Source organism: Pristiophorus japonicus, chromosome 19 (assembly GCF_044704955.1).
Source record: "Pristiophorus japonicus isolate sPriJap1 chromosome 19, sPriJap1.hap1, whole genome shotgun sequence".
NCBI lineage: Eukaryota > Metazoa > Chordata > Chondrichthyes > Pristiophoridae > Pristiophorus > Pristiophorus japonicus.
The window spans coordinates 94,305,681-94,329,643 of record NC_091995.1 but is presented as its reverse complement, the minus strand read 5'-3'; the positions used below and the strand labels follow the sequence as shown (position 1 = coordinate 94,329,643).

General features: G+C 49.3%; 1 protein-coding gene across 2 annotated transcripts in view; it reads left to right on the top strand.

Annotated features, from left to right (window-relative positions):
* The window catches only part of LOC139230066 (chaperone Ric-8A-like), a 60,930-nt gene that overhangs the window by 11,654 nt on the left and 25,313 nt on the right, over nucleotides 1-23,963 (top strand). For both annotated transcript variants that reach the window (XM_070861855.1, XM_070861853.1), the window contains 2 exons: nucleotides 9,714-10,361; nucleotides 15,156-15,250. In XM_070861855.1, the coding sequence (XP_070717956.1) occupies nucleotides 9,714-10,361; nucleotides 15,156-15,250 (743 nt within the window). The remainder of the gene's footprint in view (nucleotides 1-9,713; nucleotides 10,362-15,155; nucleotides 15,251-23,963) is intronic.

Sequence of the window (23,963 nt, the reverse complement as noted above, 5' to 3'; positions counted from 1 at the left end):
ATCAGCATAACCCTCTATTCCCTTCTCCCTCATATCCTTGTCCAGCCTCCCCTTAAATACATCGATACTATTCGCCTCAACCCCTCCTTGTGGCAGCGAGTTCCACATTCTCACCGCTCTCTGGGTAAAGAAGTTTCTCCTGAATTCTCCATTGGATTTCTCGGTGACTATCTTATATCGATGGCCTCTAGTTATGCTCTTCCCCACAAGTGGAAACACTCTCTCTGTATCCACTCTGTCAAAACCCTTCATCATTTTAAGGACCTCTATTAGGTCACCCCTCAAACGAAAAGAGACCCAGCCTGTTCATCCTTTCCTGATATGTACACCCTCGCATTTCTGGTATCATCCCTGTAAATCTTCTCTGCACCCTCGCCAGTGCCTCTATATCCTTTCTATAACATGGCGACCAGAACTGTACACAGTGCTGCAAGTGTGGTCTAACCCAGGTTCGATACAGGTTTAGCATAACTTCCCTACTTTTCAATTCTATCCCTCTAGAAACAAACGCTATTGACAAGTCACGAATCAACCAATCCGGTAAAGAAGAGCCCGTTCGCTTTGCGATTGGGCGTGGGGAGGCAGGGGCTCTGGGGGGGGATGGGCGTGTCGGGCGACCAATGGTGGGGGAGGGGGTTGGATGGAGGCCCGAACGTCACGTGGTGACACCTCCAGGAACCCGTCCAACCAGAGTTGGCGATCCCACGGGCGTTAGTCCTCCGGCAATCTACATTTTCAATCCTACATCCGTCGGATTTGCCGAGAATGGTGCGTTGATTGGTTGGGCAGGTGGCTACGGGCAGAGAGTAAAACCTGACAAAATACAGGAGAGCTTAGGGGGGGGCGGGGTTAGGAGAGCTTGGTGGGGCGGGGGGGGGGGGTGTGAAGGAGAACCCAGCTCGGGCCATCTCGCTAACTCTCCACTTAGGACGTTAGTGATTCAGAACTTTGGGACGCTCCTGTTAACGAGGACCACCCAACAATCCGTGGATGAGGACACTGTAGGGAACTGAAATCTTACAGCGCCATCAACGCAGTGTCTCTTTCAATGTGTTTAATGGTGTAATGCATGCACCAGTGAGTATGCTCACAGGTTTGTAGAGCCTTTCCGTGTCTACGTACAATGTGCGAGGTTGCAGCCCCTCTTCCATTATTTGAAGGGGCTGCTCATAAAAATTCTGGTTGCACTTCAGTCCCACCCTTCTGATCTTTGGGCACCCTGTGCGGAGGGGAGCGGGCAGGTCGGAAGGCCTCCTCGTGGGCCTGCTCCTGGGCCTGGTCAAGGGGGGCCATCAGCCGGTCCAGGCAGCGGGCGGACAAAGGAGTTGTTCAGCCCGACTGCCTGCCTCTCTTCCGCGGCTACTTTCGCGCCCGGGATGTCCCTGGTGATGGAGCACATGGTGCCCACCGGTACGCTCGTGGCCTTCCACGAGAGGTAGGCGCCAGAGGGACTGGAGTGCATCATCACCCCCAGGAATAGAATTTTAATTTGATTTAATAAGGTTCCCTTTAACGTTTATTTGTTAATTTGTGGGCTCTAGTCATAGAAACATAGAAAATAGGTGCAGGAGTAGGCCATTCGGCCCTTCGAGCCTGCACCGCCATTCAACGAGTTCATGGCTGAACATGCAACTTCAGTACCCCATTCCTGCTTTCTCGCCATAACCCTTGATCCCCTTACTTTTTGAATATATTTAGTGAATTGGCCTCACAAATTTCTGTGGTAGAGAATTCCACAGGTTCACCACTCTCTGGGTGAAGAAGTTTCTCCTCATCTCGGTCCTAAAATGGCTTACCCCCTTATCCTTAGACTGTGACCCCTGGTTCTGGACTTCCTCAACATTAGGAACATTCTTCCTGCATCTAACCCCGTCAGAATTTTAAACGTTTCTATGAAATCCCCTCTCATTCTTCTGAACTCCAGTGAATACAAGCCCAGTTGATCCAGTCTTTCTTGATATGTGTCCCTTTACAAAAGGGGGCACTGGGCTTAAAGTTATAATTAAAATAGTTGTAGAGCTGTTGAGTTGTGAGTGGCTTAGTCAGTCACAGTGAAGTTCAAAAGACTCAATAAAACCCCAGCCAGTTGGGTCTAGGTCATCCATGATGAGGCAGGTGGCTGTGAGCCTGATGGTTAACTGTCGTATGAGGGGAGATTGGGTCGACTGGGCCTGTATTCACGAGAGTTTAGAAGAATGAGAGGAGATATAGTTGCTTTGGAGGCAGTTCAGAGAAGGTTCACTTGGTTGATTCCGGGGATGAGGGGGTTGACTTATGAGGAAAGGTTGAGTAGGTTGGACCTCTACTCATTGGAATTCAGAAGAATAAGAGGTGATCTTATCGAAACGGATAAGATTATGAGGGGGATTGATGAGGTGGATGCAGAGAAGATATTTCCATTGATGGGGGAGACAAGAACTAGAGGGCACGATCTTAGAATAAGGGGCTGCCTATTTAGAACTGAGATGAGGAGAAATTTCTTCACTCAGAGGGTTGTAAATCTGTGGAATTCACTGCCTCAGAGAGCTGTGGAAACTGGGACATTGAATAAATTTAAGACCGAAATAGACAGTTTCTTGAGCGATGGGAGGATGAGGGGTTATGGGGAGCGGGCGGGGAAGTGGAGCTGAGTCCATGATCAGATCAGCCATGATCTTATTGAATGGCGGAGCAGGCTCGAGGGGCCTTATGGCCTACTCCTGTTCCTATTTCTTATATTCTTTATGGGATCTCACTGAAATGTATAAAATTCTGACGGGGTTGGATAGACTGGATGCGGGGAGGATGTCTAGACCAAGGGCTCACAGTCTCAGGATACGGGGTAGGAAATTTAGGACCGAGATGAGGAGAAATGTTTTCACTCAGAGGGTGGTGAACCTGTGGAATTCTCTCCCACAGAAGGCTGTGGAGGCCAAGTCACTGAATATATTTAAGGGAGAGAGAGATAGAATTCTCGACACAAAAGGCATCAAGGGGTATGGGGAAAAAGCGGGAATATGGTGTTGAGATAGAGGATCAGCCATGATCATATTGAATGGCGGTGCAGACTCGAAGGGCCGAATGGCCGACTCCTGCTCCTATTTTCTATGTTTCTGTGTTTCTATGAACCGGTTAATGTGTAATGTGATTGTTAAACCTTTTGTTAATAAACCAAACTAGTTCTTAATAGCAATGTGTTGCTATGAATTCTTAAGCAACGAACCCATGAAGCAAATACTTTACAAATTATTTTGCATGTTTACTTCCACCATTATCTGGGCAGTTGGAAAAACTGGAAGAGGTAAAGAAATCCCGTTGTTTCTTAGCTGCCGCTCCCTCCCTCCACCTAGTGAATGGTTTCCAGCCAGCAACCTAGAGCAGTCTACCCCCGATCTGTCGTTCCCCAAGTCTCCCGCTTGCTTGCTGCTCTGCCCTATTGTGATTCTGCTCTTCTGGTCTTTCGCAAACCATCCTGTGTTTGTTCTCTCAGGTGAGCCGCCATGGATGTCATCTTGCGGACCAATCCCCCGCTATTTGATTCCATTATACCTGATTTGGGAGACGGTTAACAGAAACCACTTGCATTTCTATAGCGCCTTGCATAACCACAGGATGTCCCAAAGCGCTTTGTTGCAGTGTAGTCACTGCTGTAACGTGGGCAACGCGGGCGATACCCATTTGTGCACAGCAAGCTCCCACCAACAGCATTGTGATAAAGACCAGATAATCTGTTTTTAGTGATGTAGGTTGAGAGATAAATATTGGCCCCGGGACACCCGGGGATAACTGCCCTGCTCTTCTTGACTCAGAGGGTGGTGAATCTTTGGAATTCTCTGCCCTAGAGGGCTGTGGAAGCTCAGTCTTTGAGTATATTCAGATCGATAGATTTTTGGATATTAAGGGAATCAAGGGATATGGGGATAGTGCAGGAAAGTGGAGTTGAGGTGGAAGAGCAGCCATTGTCTCATTGAGGGGCCGAATGGCCTACTCCTGCTCCTATTTGTTATATTCTTATGTTTTTAAATAGTCATGTGTCCATCTGCCCTAATATCCCATTATGTGATCTCGGTGTCAAATTTTGTTTGATAATCGCTGCTGTGAAGCACTTTGGGAGTTCTTAACTCTGTTAAAGGCGCTATATAAATATATGTTGTTGTTGTTTTGTTGGTGAATGGGATCCAAAATGGAGGCTGGTTATTCGTGAGTCTTTGTGCTCTCCGCCATGCACAGTGCTGAGCTACGGTCTCTGTTACAAGAGCTAAATGCCGCGGATGCTGGATTGTGAGCTAAAAACAGACAACGCTGGAGACACTCAGCGGGTCGGGCAGCATCTGTGGAGAGAGAGAAACAGAGCTAACGTTTCAGGTCGGCGACCCTTGGTCAGAACTGGGAAAAGTCAGCGATCTAACGGGTTTTTAAGCAAAGTGTAGGGGGCAGGGAAAGGGTCCGTCATAGGGTGGGAGGCAGGAGCGATTAGAGAGACAAACGGGACGATGGGGCGAGGCGAGAGGAGATGGTAATCGGACAAGTTAAGAAACAAAAGATGTGTCTAGATAGGGTGTGAATGGATAATGGCAGAATCATCGACGTCTGCCGTGGAAAGAGAGGAAAATAAACAGAGGAGATGACCATAGAGACAGAGGTTATGGTCTGAAATGGTTGAATGTGACGTTGAGTCCAGAAGGCTGTAGCCCTCATCCCTCATCGGCAGTCCCTCGGAATCGAGGAAGACTTGCTTCCACTCCTAAAGTGAGTCCTTTGGTGGCTGAACAGTCCGGTACGAGAGCCACAGACCCTGTCACAGGTGGGGCAGACATTCGCCCGGGGGAAGGGGGTGGGTGGGGCTGGTTTGCCGCACGCTCCTTCCGCTGCCTGCTCCTGGCCTCTTCACGCTCGCGGCGTTGAGATTCGAGGTGCTCAGCGCCCTCCCAGGTGCACTGTCTCCACCTCGGGCGGTCTTTGGCCAGGGAACTGTCGTTGAGCTGCATTACGCGGACGACGCCCGCGTCTGCGCGCATTCTGAGGCTGAACGCCGGGATATGGTCGATGTACTCACCGAAGCGTGGGAAAGCGTGGGCCTTACGCTTAACGTCCGTAAGACAAAGGTCCTCCACCAGCCTGTCCTCGCCGCACGGCACTGCTCCCCCACCCCCCACCCCCCCCGAAGGCAGATGAGGAGCTGTTCCTTGGGCTTGCGTTGAGCGTCGTTGGAACAGTGTCGGAGGCTGAGGATGGAACGGTCATGACGATCTCTATTTTCGGCCTCCAGTTTTGTTTCCGCTGGGGTGGGGGGAGGAGTGCGGGGGAGGGGGGGGGAGGAGCGGGGGTGGGGGGAGGAGCTGGGGAGGAGGAACGCGGGTGGGGGGGGGGCGGAGGAGCTGGGGGGGGCGCGTGGGGTGGGGTGGTGGAGGAGCCGGGAGGAGCGGGGGGTGGGGGGAGGATCAAGGGGGGGAGGAGGAGTGGGGGGGAGGGGGGGGAGGAGCTGGGGAGGAGGAACGCGTGGGGGGGGGGCGGAGGAGCTGGGGGGGGGCGTGGGGTGGGGTGGTGGAGGAGCCGGGAGGAGCGGAGGGTGGGGGGAGGATCGAGGGGGGGAGGAGGAGTGGGGGGAGGGGGGGGAGGAGCGGGGGTGGGGGGAGGATCGAGGGGGGAGGAGGAGTGGGGGGGAGGGGGGGGAGGAGCGGGGGTGGGGGGAGGAGCTGGGGAGGAGGAACGCGGGGGGGGGAGGAGCCGGGAGGAGCCGGGGGTGGGGAGAGGATCGAGGGGGGAGGAGTGGGGGGGAGGGGGGGGAGGAGCGGGGGTGGGGGAGGAGCTGGGGAGGAGGAACGCGGGGGGGGGGGGGAGGAGCCGGGAGGAGCCGGGGGTGGGGGGAGATCGAGGGGGGAGGAGGAGTGGGGGGGAGGGGGGGGAGGAGCGGGGGTGGGGGGAGGAGCTGGGGAGGAGGAACGCGGGGGGGGGGGGGGGAGGAGCCGGGAGGAGCCGGGGGTGGGGGGAGGATCGAGGGGGGAGGAGGAGTGGGGTGGGTGCGGGAGGAACAGGTGGGGAGAGGAGCGGGGTGGGGGGGGGGGTGTGGCTGTGTGGTTATTGATCCACAGGCTACGCGAGGGAAGGCAGGGTTTGCCGTGAGACGGAAGACCAGTTGCTATTATTTAAAGCCCGCGCGCCTTTGAACCGGTGCGGGCGAAATATAAATTTCAAGTGTTATTCTTTTAGGTTTACACTGTTATTTCTTGGTCCTTTCATCCCCTCCCCTCACCCCTGCCCCCGCCCCCACACCCGTCCCCTCGAGTCGGGGAATATAAAACTCGGAGTCTCCCCCCTCCCATCCCCCCAACCCCTTTTTCTTTCAACCTGTTCATCTGCTTCCATCCCGTTGCCGGGCCTAGTTTAGGATAATGAAATATAAGGAACACTCGGCTGACTCGGATTCCGACTCGGATGCTGACCAAGCTAAGGCTGCGGAGGTGAAGCTGAGAAAGGTAAGAGGCAGTCCCGATCCTCCCCGAGGGGCCTGGGCAGGGGATAGACTCAGGAGGTTTTATTATTATTTCGGTAGTTTTGTTTCCCGTTGCGGGTTATCCCAGTCCTGTGCTCTGCCTGGCCCTCACGCGCTGCCTTCTCCCGAATACTGTGTCGCTGCCAAGGCCCATTTATCGCCCAGCCCTAATCACCCCTCGAGAAGGTGGCCGTAAACATAGGAAATTGGAGCCATTCGGCCCTTCGAATCTGCACCGCCATTCAATATGATCATGGCTGATCCTCTATCTCAACACCATATTCCCCATACCCCTTGATGCCTTTTGTTTCTAGAAATCTATCTCTCTCCCTCTTAAACATATTCAGTGACTTGGCCTCCACAGCCTTCTGTGGTAGAGAATTCCACAGGTTCACCACCCTCTGAGTGAAAACATTTCTCCTCATCTCATCCGTCTTATCTGAAAGACGGCCCCTCCGACAGTGCAATGATCTAAGTTGACTTTATTGAGGCACGTAGCCCAAGGGTCGCTGTGCAGGTACCACCAAGTATACAAGGACTAGGAGAAAAAGCTAGATAAATTAGTGGGTGGGAGCTTGGCGATGCTCATCTTGGGTTTTAAAAGCCTGTAGATTGTCGGAGCAAGACTGAAGGAGCTGAGGAACATTATAACACAACATACAATGGGGTCCACGGATCAGACGGCGTCTAGTGTCATTGCAAACTGCACATTTATGCCTGTTGTGTCTGAGAACGTCTCAGATTTGACCAGTCGCTGGTGATCAGGAATGGGTCACTGTCGCTCGGTATTACATCGTATTTACAACACATAAACAGGCCATTCGGGTACCAACTGGTCTGCACTGGTGTTTATCAGCCTCCTCCCATCTTGCTTCATCTCACCTCTGTAATGTGTGCACCTGCGAGTATGCTCACAGGTATATAGAGCTGTTGAGTTGGGAGTGGCTTAGCCAGTCAAGTGATGGTCACAAGACTCAATAAAACCCCAGCCAGTTGGGTTCAGGGGATCCACGATGGGGCAGGTGGTTGTGAGCCTGGTGGATGAACCGGTAATGTGTAGTGTGATTGTTAAACCTTTTGCTAATAAACCAACTAGTTCTTAATAGCAATGTGTTGCTGTGAATTCTTAAGCAAAGAACCCATGAAGCAAAGACATTACACACCCTATCAGCACATCATAAGAACATAAGAAATAGGAGCAGGAGTAGGCCATACGGCCCCTCGAGCCTGCTCCGCCATTCAATAAGATCATGACTGATCTGATCATGGACTCAGCTCCACTTCCCCGCCCGCTCCCCATAACCCCTTATCCCCTTATCGCTCAAAAATCTGTCTATCTCTGCCTTAAATATATTCAATGACCCAGCCTCCACAGCTCTCTGGGGCAGAGAATTCCACAGATTTACAACTCTCTGAGAGAAGAAATATCGCCTCATCTCAGTTTTAAATGGGCGGCCCCTTATTCTAAGACTATGTCCCCTAGTTTTAGTTCCCCTATGAGTGGAAATATTCTCTCTGCATCCAACTTGTCGCGCCCCCTCATTATTTTATGTATTTCGATAAGATCACCTCTCATTCTTCTAAACTCCAACAAGTATAGGCCCAACCTGCTCAACCTTTGCTCATAAGACAACCCCTTCATCTCAGGAATTAATCTCGTGAACCTTCTCTGAACAGCCTCCAATGCAAATATATCCTTTCGTAAATATGGTGACCAAAACTGTACGCAGTACTCCAGGTGTGGCCTCACCAATACCCTCTCTGCTTTTAAGGATAAAGGGTTAGCCATTTAGGACCGAGATGAAGAGAAACTTCTTCACTCAGAATTGTGAACCTGTGGAATTCTCTACCACAGAAAGTTGTTGAGGCCAGTTTGTTAGATATAATCAAAAGGGAGTTAGATGTGGCCCTTACGGCTAAAGGGATCAAGGGGTATGGAGAGAAAGCAGGAATGGGGTACTAAGGTGAATGATCAGCCATGATCATATTGAATGGTGGTGCAGGCTCGAAGGGCCTATTCCTGAACCTATTTTCTATGTTTCTATACTCTATACCCCTCTATCTCCCTCATGTGTTTATCCAGCCTCCCCTTAAATGCATCGATACTATTCGCCTCAACCCCTCCCTGTGGCAGCACGTTCAATAGCCACAAAACTCTTTGTAAAGAAGCTTCTCCTGAATTCCCTATTGGATTTATTGAGTAGCATCTATTTATGATCCCAAGTTCTAGTCTCCCACGCAGGCGGAAACCTTATCTGCGTCTACCCTATCGGTAAGGGGATAAAAGATGGTCACTAAAGTGGACACTGAAGGCAGTGAATTGATCTGACACATGGTTCTGATTGAAGGGCTTATCAGTATGAGGAGGTTGTGAGGAATCGGGAGTTCCTCTACCTTACGGTAGGGATTGTAAGTGACCGATTGTATGTAAAACTCGCTTATGTATGTAAAGCACGTTTATGCACTTGCTTGAATGGGTTTTAAGAAGGGGCAACAGCAAAGTTTGCTACGCAGCAAAGCCTGATGGTTAATGAACCATCATAAGTAGCCAACAATGCATTGACCCTTAGCACAGACTGACAGAAGATGTAAACATAGACTCAGTACTGAATAACACATCCACCGAGGGCAGTGGAGAGTCAACAGTCAAGAAAGATAGCAAACGCTGGGAAGCAAGGTCACTTCACATGTCATGGGGAACTGAGGCAAAGTTGCCACCACTGTAATAACACATTCCGGGAGGGGTGACGTGCGCTGGGAGATGGACTGGTGGGAAGGACCACTCAGAGCCAGTCTGATAAGGGTCGACGAATCAATGTAACTTCACTGATAAGCAGTCGGCCAATCAGTGGTTTTGTAGGGGGGATTCGCACACCTCGAAAAATGTACAACTGTAGTTGTAAAACCTTTGTTCTGGGAAGTGTTCATCGGAACCCTTCCCGAGCATGCTTGAATAAAAATCGGTTAAACCGAGGTTTAGTCCGAGTGATTCCGTGTTCGCTATACGGGCGGGGCTACGGGCGGGTGTCGATTCCTTATATCAGGGAGTACACCTTGAGGAGGGGAAGTCTTATTTTTACCCCCAACGCTATCCAAACCCCTTCCTACTTCTCTTCTCTAGAGAAAAGAGCCCCGTCCTACTCAGCCTTTCCTCTCAGTTCTGGCATCATCCTTTTTTTTTTGCGCTTCCATATCCTTTTCCCGCGAACTAACTCGAGCACCTTCTCTGCTTCCCTTTCAGAACATCGGCGAGCTGGTGATCAAGTTCCTGGAGCGGGACCTCCAGCCGTCCTGCCAACTGGTCAGCCTGGAGACTGTCCGCATCCTCTCCCGCGACAAGCACGCCCTGGCACCCTTCGCCACGAGCCGGACCATGAGGGTTCTGGCGCGGCTGGCCGGCATCGAGCGGGGATCCACGGCGGCGTCGGCGTCGGGCGAGGAGGAGCTCAAGCCCCGGGAGGCCCCGGACGGCGAAGTGGCCTCCGAGGCGCTCAAGTGCCTCTGCAACACGGTGTACAACAGCGCGGCGGCCCAGGAGGTGGCGGGCGAGATGCGGCTGGTCAGCGGGCTGGCGGAGCGGCTCAAGCTGGACGGCGGCGGGCGGGCGGGCGGCCACCGCGACTGCCGCTTCTACGAGCTGCGGCTGACCTTCCTGCTGACGGCGCTGCGGCTGGACGTCAGGCGCCAGCTGGCCCGCGAGCTGCGCGGGGTGGCGCTGCTGACCGACGCGCTGGAGGCCGCACTCGACCTGCGCTGGCTGGACGTGCACGAGGTGGCCTCGGCCCGCGGCGGGCTGGCCCTCGGCCGCCAGGAGACCGACCACGCCATGGAGGTCCTGAAAATCCTCTTCAACGTCACCTTCGACACCAACCGCCGGCCGGTAGACGAGGCAAGGAACCCGCACCGCGCTGGCCCGAGACCAAGCCCGGGGGGCAGGGGGGAGGGGCGTCACTTAGCAACCCGTCTCCCAGCGATTTAAAAAAAAAGACTTTGCATTTATTATTGCCTTTCACAACCACCAGACGTCCCAAAGCACTTTGCAGCCAATGAAGTGCAGTCACTGTTGCAATGTGGGAAACGCGACAGCCCTGGTGCAAGGGTCAAGGATGTCTCGGAGCGGGTGCAGGACATTCTAAAAAGGCAGGGAGAACAGCCAGTTGTCGTGGTGCACATTGGTACCAACGACATAGGTAAAAAAAAAAGGGATGAGGTCCTACGAAACGAATTTAAGGAGCTAGGAGCTAAATTAAAAAGTAGGACCTCAAAAGTAGTAATCTCGGGATTGCTACCAGTGCCACGTGATAGTCAGAGTAGGAATCGCAGGATAGCGCAGATGAATACATGGCTTGAGCAGTGGTGCAGCAGGGAGGGATTCAAATTCCTGGGGCATTGGAACCGGTTCTGGGGGAGGTGGGACCAGTACAAACCGGACGGTCTGCACCTGGGCAGGACCGGAACCAATGTCCTAGGGGCAGTGTTTGCTAGTGCTGTTGGGGAGGAGTTAAACTAATATGGCAGGGGGATGGGAACCAATGCAGGGAGACAGAGGGAAACAAAAAGGAGGCAAAAGCAAAAGACAGAAAGGAGATGAGGAAAAGTGGAGGGCAGAGAAACCCAAGGCAAAGAACAAAAAGGGCCACTGTACAGCAAAATTCTAAAAGGACAAAGGGTGTTAAAAAAACAAGCCTGAAGGCTTTGTGTCTTAATGCAAGGAGTATCCGCAATAAGGTGGATGAATTAACTGTGCAAATAGATGTTAACAAATATGATGTGATTGGGATTACGGAGATGTGGCTCCAGGATGATCAGGGCTGGGAACTCAACATCCAGGGGTATTCAACATTCAGGAAGGATAGAATAAAAGGAAAAGGAGGTGGGGTAGCATTGCTGGTTAAGGAGGAGATTAATGCAATAGTTAGGAAAGACATTAGCTTGGATGATGTGGAATCTATATGGGTAGAGCTGCAGAACACCAAAGGGCAAAAAACATTAGTGGGAGTTGTGTACAGACCTCCAAACAGTAGTAGTGATGTTGGGGAGGGCATCAAACAGGAAATTAGGGGTGCATGCAATAAAGGTGCAGCAGTTATAATGGGTGACTTTAATATGCACATAGATTGGGCTAGCCAAACTGGAAGCAATACAGTGGAGGAGGATTTCCTGGAGTGCATAAGGGATGGTTTTCTAGACCAATATGTTGAGGAACCAACTAGGGGGGGAGGCCATCTTAGACTGGGTGTTGTGTAATGAGAGAGGATTAATTAGCAATCTCATTGTGCGAGGCCCCTTGGGGAAGAATGACCATAATATGGTGGAATTCTGCATTAGGATGGAGAATGAAACAGTTAATTCAGAGACCATGGTCCAGAACTTAAAGAAGGGTAACTTTGAAGGTATGAGGCGTGAATTGGCTAGGATAGGTTGGCGAATGATACTTAAGGGGTTGACTGTGGATGGGCAATGGCAGACATTTAGAGACCGCATGGATGAACTACAACAATTGTACATTCCTGACTGGCGTAAAAATAAAAAAGGGAAGGTGGCTCAACCGTGGCTATCAAGGGAAATCAGAGATAGTATTAAAGCCAAGGAAGTGGCATACAAATTGGCCAGAAATAGCAGCGAACCTGGGGACTGGGAGAAATTTAGAACTCAGCAGAGGAGGACAAAGGGTTTGATTAGGGCAGGGAAAATGGAGTACGAGAAGAAGCTTGCAGGGAACATTAAGGCGGATTGCAAAAGTTTCTATAGATATGTAAAGAGAAAAAGGTTAGTAAAGACAAACGTAGGTCCCCTGCAGTCAGAATCAGGGGAAGTCATAACGGGGAACAAAGAAATGGCAGACCAATTGAACAAGTACTTTGGTTCGGTATTCACTAAGGAGGACACAAACAACCTTCCGGATATAAAAGGGGTCAGAGGGTCTAATAAGGAGGAGGAACTGAGGGAAATCCTTATTAGTCTGGAAATTGTGTTGGGGAAATTGATGGGATTGAAGGCCGATAAATCCCCAGGGCCTGATGGACTGCATCCCAGAGTACTTAAGGAGGTGGCCTTAGAAATAGCGGATGCATTGACAGTCATTTTCCAACATTCCATTGACTCGGGATCAGTTCCTATGGAATGGAGGGTAGCCAATGTAACCCCACTTTTTAAAAAAGGAGGGAGAGAGAAAACAGGGAATTATAGACCGGTCAGCCTGACCTCAGTAGTGGGTAAAATGATGGAATCAATTATTAAGGATGTCATAGCAGCGCATTTGGAAAAAGGTGACATGATAGGTCCAAGTCAGCATGGATTTGTGAAAGGGAAATCATGCTTGACAAATCTTCTGGAATTTTTTGAGGATGTTTCCAGTAAAGTGGACAAGGGAGAACCAGTTGATGTGGTATATTTGGACTTTCAGAAGGCTTTCGACAAGGTCCCACACAAGAGATTAATGTGCAAAGTTAAAGCACATGGGATTGGGGGTAGTGTGCTGACGTGGATTGAGAACTGGTTGTCAGACAGGAAGCAAAGAGTAGGAGTAATTGGGTACTTTTCAGAATGGCAGGCAGTGACTAGTGGGGTACCGCAAGGTTCTGTGCTGGGGCCCCAGCTGTTTACATTGTACATTAATGATTTAGACGAGGGGATTAAATTTAGTATCTCCAAATTTGCGGATGACACTAAGTTGGGTGGCAGTGTGAGCTGCGAGGAGGATGCTATTAGGCTGCAGAGTGACCTGGATAGGTTAGGTGAGTGGGCAAATGCATGACAGATGAAGTATAATGTGGATAAATGTGAGGTTATCCACTTTGGTGGTAAAAACAGAGAGACAAACTATTATCTGAATGGTGACAGATTAGGAAAATTGGAGGTGCAACAAGACCTGGGTGTCATGGTACATCAGTCATTGAAGGTTGACATGCAGGTACAGCAGGCGGTTAAGAAGGCAAATGGCATGTTGGCCTTCATAACGAGGGGATTTGAGTACAGGGGCAGGGAGGTGTTACTACAGTTGTACAGGGCCTTGGTGAGGCCACACCTGGAGTATTGTGTGCAGTTTTGGTCTCCTAACTTGAGGAAGGACATTCTTGCTATTGAGGGAGTGCAGCGAAGATTCACCAGACTGATTCCCGGGATGGTGGGACTGACCTATCAAGAAAGACTGGATCAACTGGGCTTGTATTCACTGGAGTTCAGAAGAATGAGAGGGGACCTCATAGAAACGTTTAAAATTCTGACGGGTTTAGACAGGTTAGATGCAGGAAGAATGTTCCCAATGTTGGGGAAGTCCAGAACCAGGGGTCACAGTCTAAGGATAAGGGATAAGCCATTTAGGACCGAGATGAGGAGAAACTTCTTCACCCAGAGAGTGGTGAACCTGTGGAGTTCTCTACCACAGAAAGTAGTTGAGGCCAATTCACTAAATATATTCAAAAGGGAGTTAGATGAAGTCCTTACTACTCGGGGGATCAAGGGGTATGGCGAGAAAGCAGGAAGGGGGTACTAAAGTTGCATATTGAATGGCGGTGCAGGCTAGAAGGGCTGAATGGCCTACTCCTGTACCTATTTTCTATGTTTCTATGTCTATATTTCAATTAGCGCACAGCAAGCTCCCACACACGGCAATGTGATAATGGCCCAGATAATCTGTTTTTAGCATTGTTGGTTGAGGAATAAATATTGACCCCACAACACTGGGGATAACTCCCCTCCTCTTCCTAGAAATGGGATCTTTTACATCCACCTCAGTTTAACATCTCATCCAAAAGATGGCACCGCTCCCTCAGTACTGCCCCTCCGACAATGTGGCGCTCCCACAGTACTGTTCCTCCGACAATGCGGCGCTCCCTCAGTACTGCCCCTCCGACAGTTCAGCACTCCCTCAACACTGCCCCTCCGACAGTGCGGCACTCCCTCAGTGCAGTGCTCCCTCATTACTGCCTCTCCGACAGTGCAGCACTCCCTCAGTACTGCCCTCCGACAATGCAACGCTCCCTCAGCACTGCCCCTCCGACAGTGCGGCACTTCCTCAGTACTGCCCTCCGACAATGCAACGCTCCCTCAGTACTGCCCCGCTGACAGTGCGGTGCTCCCTCAGTACTGCCCCTCCGACAGTGCGACGCTCCCTCAGCACTGCCCCTCCGACAGTGCGGCACTCCCTCAGCACTGCCACTCCGACAGTGCGGCGCTCCTTCAGTATTGCCCCTCTGACAGTGCAGCGCTCCCTCAGTACTGCCCCTCCGACAGTGCGGCGCTCCCTCAGTACTGCCCCTCCGACAGTGCGGCGCTCCCTCAGTACTGCCCCTCCGACAGTGCGGCGCTCCCTCAGTACTGCACTGGGAGTGTCAGCCTGGATTTTTGTGCTCCGGTCGTTGGAGTGGGACTTGAACCCATGACCTTGTGATTCAGAGACGAGAGTGCTGCCCACTGAGCCACGACTGACACAAATGGGCAAATAATGTGTTTTAGTAATGTTGGGTTAAGTGATAAATATTGGCCCGGACAGCGGCGCGAACTGTTCTTAAAGTAGCGGACAAAATAATGCCCTACCAGAGCATTAAACGTTCCGACACTAAACCCACCAACAGCAATTTGAAGCTTTTTGGCGTCCTTGTCGTTTGTCCACTCGGTCACTGGGGGGAGCTAGAGGGCCTCCACCTACCCGCTTTCTAACTTCTCGACTTTGTGCCAACAGGAAGACGCGGCTCTCTATCGACACCTGGTGGCCATTCTGCGGCACTGCTTATTGACTGACAGTGACAGCAAGGAGAGGACACAGGAGTTCCATGGGTAAGAAACCCCCAGATCAGAATGGTCACGCTCTCAAAGCTCACATTCTCCTCTGAATCTTATTTGTCTTGTTTGAAAAGGTGCCATTGTTTTTTTACATTTAGATTTTCCACCTCCCCCTGCCCCTCTCCGCTCAAGAGCACGCAGATCCTTTGTGGGGCGTGTGGTGGGGGGTTGCTAGTTAGTTTCATAGCACCCCGACCCTTCACCTTCCCAAGTGTTTATTCAGAGGGTGAGCCTAAACAAAGAACTTGCATTAATATAGCGCCTCACAATACCTCTGGACCGTCCCAAAACGCTTCACAGCCACTGAAGTACATTTGAAGTGTAATCACTTGTAGGGAAACACCAATTTGCGCAGGCCATGAGTGGCAGCGGTCTGAACGACTTTGAGAGGCATCACAATTGAGCTATGCAAATGGCCCCCGCTCCATTCGTTGCCGAGAGAAGGATGGGGGTTGTCACTGGATAGGAACCCCGCCTAATACGTATTTAATCTCCTAGCCCAGGCAGGTATTGAAGCCGATCAGGCTGTGATCAGGCAGGTGCGAGAGATGGGGCTTGGAAAGAAAGAAAGAACTTACATTTATATAGCGCCTTTCATGAACTCAGGGCATCCCCAAAGCATGTTGCAGCCAATGAAGTACTTTTTGGAGTGTAGTCACTGTCGTAATGTGGGAAACGCGGCAGCCAATTCACGCACAGCAAGCTTCCACACACAGCAGTGTGATAATATGTAGATAATCTGTTTTTTAGTAATCTTGATTGAGGGTTAAATATTGGCCCCCAGGACACCGGGGAGAACTCCCCTGCTCTACAGAAGAGGGAATCTGGGACCTTGGTTTAATGTGATGGTAGTTTGGGAAGATCAAAAGAACATAAGAATTAGGAGCCGGATTAGACCATTCGGCCCCTCGAGCCTGCTCCGTCATTCAAAGAGATCATGGCTGATCTTCTACCTCAAATCCACTTTCCCGCCCGATCCCCATATCCGTTGATTCCCTCAATATCCAAAAATCTATCGATCTCAGCCTTGAATATACTCAACGACTGAGCCTCCATAGCCCTCTGGGGCAGAGAATTCCAAAGATTCACCACCCTCTGAGTGAAGAAATTCCTCCTCATCTCAGTCCTAAATGGCCGACCCCTTATCCTGAGACTGTGACCCCTGGTTCTAGACTCCCCAGCCCGGGGGAAACATCCTCCCTGCATCTACCCTGTCAATCCTGTTGGCCAGCTTTCTTGTTCTTTTCCCTTCGTTGCTTTAAACGTCGGATTCACACACACACTCGGTTGTAATAACGGAAGGATCAGGTTTTTATTTAAACGTTCATATTTATACAAACCCAGTGTGAAAGCTACTGAGAGATACACTTCTCTGCTTGTGAGACGCACACCTTCCAATCTCGAGTGTTTCCAAACGAATGTCTCTCCTCACTCTTACACCAAGTCATAGTATCAATGGTACATGTAAATAATGAACACACAGACGATGTGGACTAAACGACCAATGCCCTGAAATCTCGTCAAACGGTTTCATGAGTTACTGTACACAGACCAGGTGATCAGCAGCAGTTTATACAAAATCACTCTTCGATTCCCTGCATCGTATCAATGGTGCATACAAATAGTTAACATACAGACGATGGAGACTAAATGACCAGCCACCCTTTGTCCTGAAATCGGGTCCCATTGCCGCAATCGACCCTCGCTGTGAATTACTGTAAGCACTCAGGTGATCAGGTTGACACGTTGGAAGGGCTGAATGGCTCCATATCGTCTGGCGTCTCTGCTTTGATCCAACCTTTAGTCGGGAAGCTGCTTCAACCTTTAACTCAGCATGGACCCTTTCCAACCTGCGTCGAAAGCAAAGCATGTCAGAAATACAGGCTTTCTCTCCCACATTCCCCCCCATTCTCCGCTTTGTCTCTCTCTCTCTCTCTGCCAGCCGTTATCTGGGGAACATTTGCATGGTTATTTTAACTCGTTCACCAGGCATTGTCCAGTTGTGGTGGTACCTGCAGAGGACAAGCTGGCTGCTTTACACCCTCCTCACTCACCTCTAAGATTGTTATGTCGCTAATGTGTCCGGAACATTGTGGGTTTGTTGTCAGTTTCAGTCTGCCGATCCCCAGCGAGGATGGGCTAAAGTTTGCAACTTGCAATTTGATGAAATTGGGCATCAAGGTTGTAAGCACCTGAAGCGGATCTTCAAAGTACCCGTGTAGCTTTCCACCGACAAGCGGATTATACTCGAGACAATTTACCGCGCTGCAGTTTCCGATCCGTCCCATTTGGACTTCCAGCTGGACCAGTTTGACACTTTTAGACCAGCTCCATTTCACAGTGTAGTGACGTCCCAGGACAACACAAATCAACGATTCGCTCTTCCTGATATCACACGGCTCGACAGCGTAGATGCACTCGTAAAGCCCCGACATCGCCCACAGCCCCAGCCACCAGCTCACAAACCTTGCCATCGTCCTCGCTCCTGAAAGGGTAAACACGTAACAGCGAAAAACACATAACCCAGCAATTATCCGCCTCCCCATTTCAATTGCCACATTAATCTGCGCACTCCACTGTCTTCCCAAAAAGCTGGAGTTACATCGCATGTTTCCAGACATGGGGAGAAGGTGGGTAGGTTGGGTTTGGGGTTATGGGGAGAAGGTGGGGATATGGCAGAAAATGGCTAGGTGGATCTTGCTATGCACAAGTTAAACATAGCTATATATGTGCAGCTACATCGCGTTTTAATCTCGGCCACCCGGCGAATTTCATTAACTGTGAAACTGCCTCCTCTACTTCTGGGTGCCCTCCCAACTAATGATCCATGTACCCTTGACATGTGAAGTCTCCTTAATAGGTTCAGGAACCACCCATACCCACTGACCCTCCTCTACACCTACCGTAACCATATCCTGTGCTTGACCTGTGTTTTCTTACCCCACAAGGTTCCCTGGGCCATCAGACAGAGGCGCTTTCTCTGGATCACAGTGTTGCATACCCCCACAACTGAGTATACTCTGCTGCTGCAGGCATTCCCCTGGTTTGCACGATTAAAGTTGATGGCACTTTATTCCAGGCCGTTGAAGTCTCCTTTGGCCATATTGCACCCTCGATAGCTCACAGAACCGTGTGACCCCTCTGATGCTGATCCTGGCTGCCCCGAGTGCCTGAAATCGCCAATTCTCTACTTTACTCACTGCTGTTCGCTGCTCTCTCAGTTCCGAGATTTCCCTCTCTCTCGCCTCAGCCTCTTCTCCTAACTTTTGAATCCCCAGCATTCGACACTGGAACACTTTTCTCTTTTTATCACTTCTTAACCCTGACACTTTGATCTTTTTTAACCGGACTCTCTCCACTAAGGGGCTCTGTGTCTCTCTCCATCCTCCAGTCACCGTTTCCTGCCCTCTCCCGTACCGTCCGCCTTTACACTCAATCCACTCATTAGGAAATGACCGGACCTCATCTGGAATATTCCCTGATCCTCCCGTTGCTAACTGGAGATCCCTTTAAGTTAAGAGAACTGAAAGAATACTCACCCCTCGAACTGATGTGTGGGAAACGCACCTTCCAATCGCAAGTGTTTCCAAACGAATGTCTCTCCTCACTCTTACACAAAGTCATAATATCAATGGTACATGTAAATAATTAACACACAGATGATGTGGCCTAAACGACCAATGCCCTAAAATCACATCAAACAGCTTCATGAGTTACTGTACACAGACCAGGTGATCAGGTTGACATGTTTGAAGGCTCCATATTGTCTGGCGTCCTGTTTTTGTGAGACATCCTCTGCTTTGATCCAACCTTCAGTTGGGAAGCTGCTTCAACCTTTAACTCATCATGGGCCCTTTCTGATCTGCGTCAAAAGCAAAGCATGTCAGAAATACAGGCTTTCTCTCCCACATTCCCCCCCATTCTCCGCTTTGTCTCTCTCTCTGCCAGCCCTTATCTGGGGAACATTTGCATGGTTATTTTAACTCATTCAACAGGCATTGTCCAGTTGTGGTGGTACCTGCAGAGGACAAGCTGGCTGCTTTACGCCCTCCTCACTCACCTCTGCGATCGTTATTTTGCTAGTGTGTTCGGAGCATTGTGGGAATGTTGTCAGTTTCAGTCTGCCAAACCCCAGTCAGGTTGGGGTGATGCTTCCAATTAACACTGGCATGAAGCTGGGACATCATGGTTACAGCCACCTTTTGCTTGTTGTTAAAGACCCCGTGTAGTGTTGTATCGAGAGTCGGATTATACACAAGACAATTTACCGCGCTGCAGGTTCTAATTCGTCCCGCTTGGAGTCCCAGCTGGACAAATTGGACACAATCAAACCAGCGCCATGTCACAGTGACGGTTTGTCCCAGGACATCACAAGGTTCCAGTTCACTCTTCGTGATATCGCACTGGCGGATTTTGTAGGCGCACGCGTAACTCAAAAACCCCGACATTGCCCACAGCCCCAGCCACCAGCTCACAAACCTTGCCATCGTCCTCGCTCCTGAAAGGGTAAACACGTAACAGCGAGAAACGCATAACCCAACAATTATCCGCCTTCCCACTTCAATCGCCACATTAACCCGCATGCTCTGTGTCTTCCCAAAAAGCTGGAGTTACATCGCGTGTTTCCAAACAAATGCGGTTCCCATCCGGATCAGATGCCCAGAGAAACTCAATTTATCGATTGCTCCGTTGGGCCCATCCCAATCTCTCTCAGAGAATTTGTCATTCTTCCGATCTTTGAGAATTTTGCCTATGAAGAAAAATTGGATAGGCTGGGTCTGTTTTATTTGGAACAGAGGAGGCTGAGGGGAGACCTGATTGAGGTGTATAAAATTAGATTTTTTTGTGCTCAAGTCCCTGGAGTGGGGGACTTGAACCCACAACCTTCCAACTCAGAGGCAAGAAACATAGAAACATAGAAAATAGGTGCAGGAGTAGGCCATTCAGCCCTTCGAGTCTGCACCACCATTCAATAAGATCATGGCTGATCATTCCCTCAGTACCACTTTCCTGCTTTCTCTCCGTACCCCTTGATCTCTTTAGCCGTAAGGGCCATATCTAACTCCCTCTTGAATATATCCAATGAACTGACATCAACAACTCTCTGCGGCAGGGAATTCCACAGGTTAACAACTCTGAGTGAAGAAGTTTCTCCTCATCTCAGCCCTAAATGGCCTACCCCTTATCCTAAGACTGTGTCCCCTGGTTCTGGACTTTCCCAACATCGGGAACATTCTTCCCACATCTAATCTGTCCAGTCCCGTCATAATCTTATAAGTTTCTCTGAGATCCCCTCTCATCCTTCTAAATTCCAGTGTATAAAGGCCCAGTTGATCCAGTCTCTCCTCATATGCCAGTCCCGCCATCCCGGGAATCAGTCTGGTGAACCTTCGCTGCACTCCCTCAATAGCAAGAACGTCCTTCCACAGATTAGGAGACCAAAATGGAACACAATATTCCAGGTGAGACCTCACCAAGGCCCTGTACAACTGCAGTAAGACCTCCCTGTTCCTATACTCAAATCCCCTAGCTATGAAGGCCAACATACCATTTGCCTTCTTCACCGCCTGCTGTACCTGCATGCCAACTTTCAATGACTGATGTACCATGACACCCAGGTCTCGTTGCACCTCCCCCTTTCCTAATCTGCCACCATTCAGATAATATTCTGCCTTCGTGTTTTTGCCACCAAAGTGGATAACCTTACATTTATCCACATTATACTACATCTGCCATGCATTTGCGCATTCACCTAACCTGTCCAAGTCACCCTGCAACCTTTTAGCATCCTCCTTACAGCTCACACCGCCACCCAGTTTAGTGTCATCTGCAAACTTGGAGACAGTTTAGTGTCATCTGCAAACACTCAATTCCTTCATCTAAATCATTAATGTATATTGTAAATAGCTGGGGTCCCAGCACTGAGCCCTGTGGCACCCCACTAGTCACTGCCTGCCATTCTGAAAAGGACCCGTTTATCCCGACTCTCTGCTTCCTGTCCGCCAACCAGTTCTCTATCCACATCAGTACATTACCCCCAATACCATGCGCTTTAATTTTGCACACAAATCTCTTGTGTGGGACCTTGTCAAAAGCCTTTTGAAAGTCCAAATATACCACATCCACTGATTCTCCCTTGTCCAATCTACTAGTTACATCCTCAAAAAATTCCAGAAGATTTCTTAAGCATGATTTCCCTTTCATAAATCTATGCTGACTTGGACCGATCCTGTCACTGCTTTCCAAATGCGCTGCTATTTCATCTTTAATAATTGATTCCAACATTTTTCCCACCACCGATGTCAGGCTAACTGGTCTATAATTACCCGTTTTCTCTCTCCCTCCTTTTTTAAAAAGTGGTGTTACATTAGCTATCCTCCAGTCCATAGGAACTGATCCAGAGTTGATAGACTGTTGGAAAATGATCACCAATGCATCCACTATTTCTAGGGCCACTTCCTTAAGTACTCTGGGATGCAGACTATCAGGCCCTGGGGATTTATCAGGCTTCAATCCCATCAATTTCCCGAACACAATTTCCTGCATAATAAGGATATCCTTCAGTTCCTCCTTCTCACTAGACCCTCGGTCCCCTAGTATTTCTGGCAGGTTATTTGTGTCTTCCTTCGTGAAAACAGAACCAAAGTATTTGTTTAACTGGTTTGCCATTTCTTTGTTCCCCATTATAAATTCGCCTGAATCTGACTGCAAGTGACCTACATTTGTTTTCACTAATCTTTTCCTCTTCACATATCTTTAGAAGCTTTTGCAGTCAGTTTTTATGTTCCCAGCAAGCTTCCTCTCATACTTTGTTTCCCCCCTCCTAATTAAGCCCTTTGTCCTTCTCTGCTGTATTACAAAATTCACCCAGTCCTCAGGTTTGCTGCTTTTTCTGGCCAATTTATATGCCTCTTCCTTGGATTTAACACTATCCTTAATTTCCCTTGTTAGCCACGGTTGAGCCACCTTCTCCGTTTTATTTTATACTTCAGACAGGGATGTACAATTGTTGAAGTTCATCCATGTGTTCTTTAAATGTTTGCCATTGCCTATCCACCATCAACCCTTTAAGTATCATTCGCCAGTCTATTCTAGCCAATTCACGTCTCATACCATCAAAGTTACCCACTGAGTCACCGCCCAGTGCTACCCACTGAGCCACAGTTGACATATGGTGTGAAGATAGATAGATTGAGTTGGGGATATGGTGTGAAGATAGATAGATTGAGTTGGGGATATGGTGTGAAGATAGATAGATTGAGTTGGGGATATGGTGTGAAGATAGATAGATTGAGTTGGGGATATGGTGTGAAGATAGATAGATTGAGTTGGGGATATGGTGTGAAGATAGATAGATTGAGTTGGGGATATGGTGTGAAGATGGATAGATTGAGTTGGGGATATGGCGTGAAGATAGATAGATTGAGTTGGGGATATGGTGTGAAGATAGATAGATTGAGTTGGGGATATGGTGTGAAGATAGATAGATTGAGTTGGGGATATGGTGTGAAGATAGATAGATTGAGTTGGGGATATGGTGTGAAGATGGATAGATTGAGTTGGGGATATGGTGTGAAGATGGATAGATTGAGTTGGGGATATGGCATGAAGATAGATAGATTGAGTTGGGGATATGGTGTGAAGATAGATAGATTGAGTTGGGGATATGGTGTGAAGATAGATAGATTGAGTTGGGGATATGGTGTGAAGATAGATAGATTGAGTCGGGGATATGGTGTGAAGATGGATAGATTGAGTTGGGGATATGGCATGAAGATAGATAGATTGAGTTGGGGATATGGTGTGAAGATAGATAGATTGAGTTGGGGATATGGTGTGAAGATGGATAGATTGAGTTGGGGATATGGTGTGAAGATGGATAGATTGAGTTGGGGATATGGTGTGAAGATGGATAGATTGAGTTGGGGATATGGTGTGAAGATAGATAGATTGAGTTGGGGATATGGTGTGAAGATGGATAGATTGAGTTGGGGATATGGCATGAAGATAGATAGATTGAGTTGGGGATATGGTGTGAAGATGGATAGATTGAGTTGGGGATATGGTGTGAAGATGGATAGATTGAGTTGGGGATATGGCATGAAGATAGATAGATTGAGTTGGGGATATGGTGTGAAGATAGATAGATTGATTTGGGGATATGGTGTGAAGATGGATAGATTGAGTTGGGGATATGGTGTGAAGATGGATCGATTGAATTGGGGATTATGGGATCGAACCCCCACTTTTGTTGCATGCTTATCGCCCACTTAACGCCCATTTTATGTTCTTATGTTCTTATTTTAGCACTGAAATGACGTAATACGCCCATATATTGCACATTTTGGCACAAAATGGAAACTGGTGGGCATTTTTCAGAAACTTATCGCCGAGTGTTACTTTCCCCGTGTGCTTAACGCTGGGAAAAAATATTACCGATCGCCCAATTTTTGGGGGTGGAATCATCAGAATGGGGAATTAATATCGGCCAGCATTACTTTCTGCTCTGATTTAACGCCGAGATTCAATATTAACGCCCGCCCACTGTTTTTTGTCGTAAAGAGCATATTTACCAAGTCTAGCGGCCAGCGTCAATTTCACCACCTCGCACACATATCGCCCACAATATCGCTCGCCCAATAAACCGCCCGCAAAAAGTGGAACTAACCGGAACTAGTAACAGCGTTATGGACGCCATGTTCTAGAT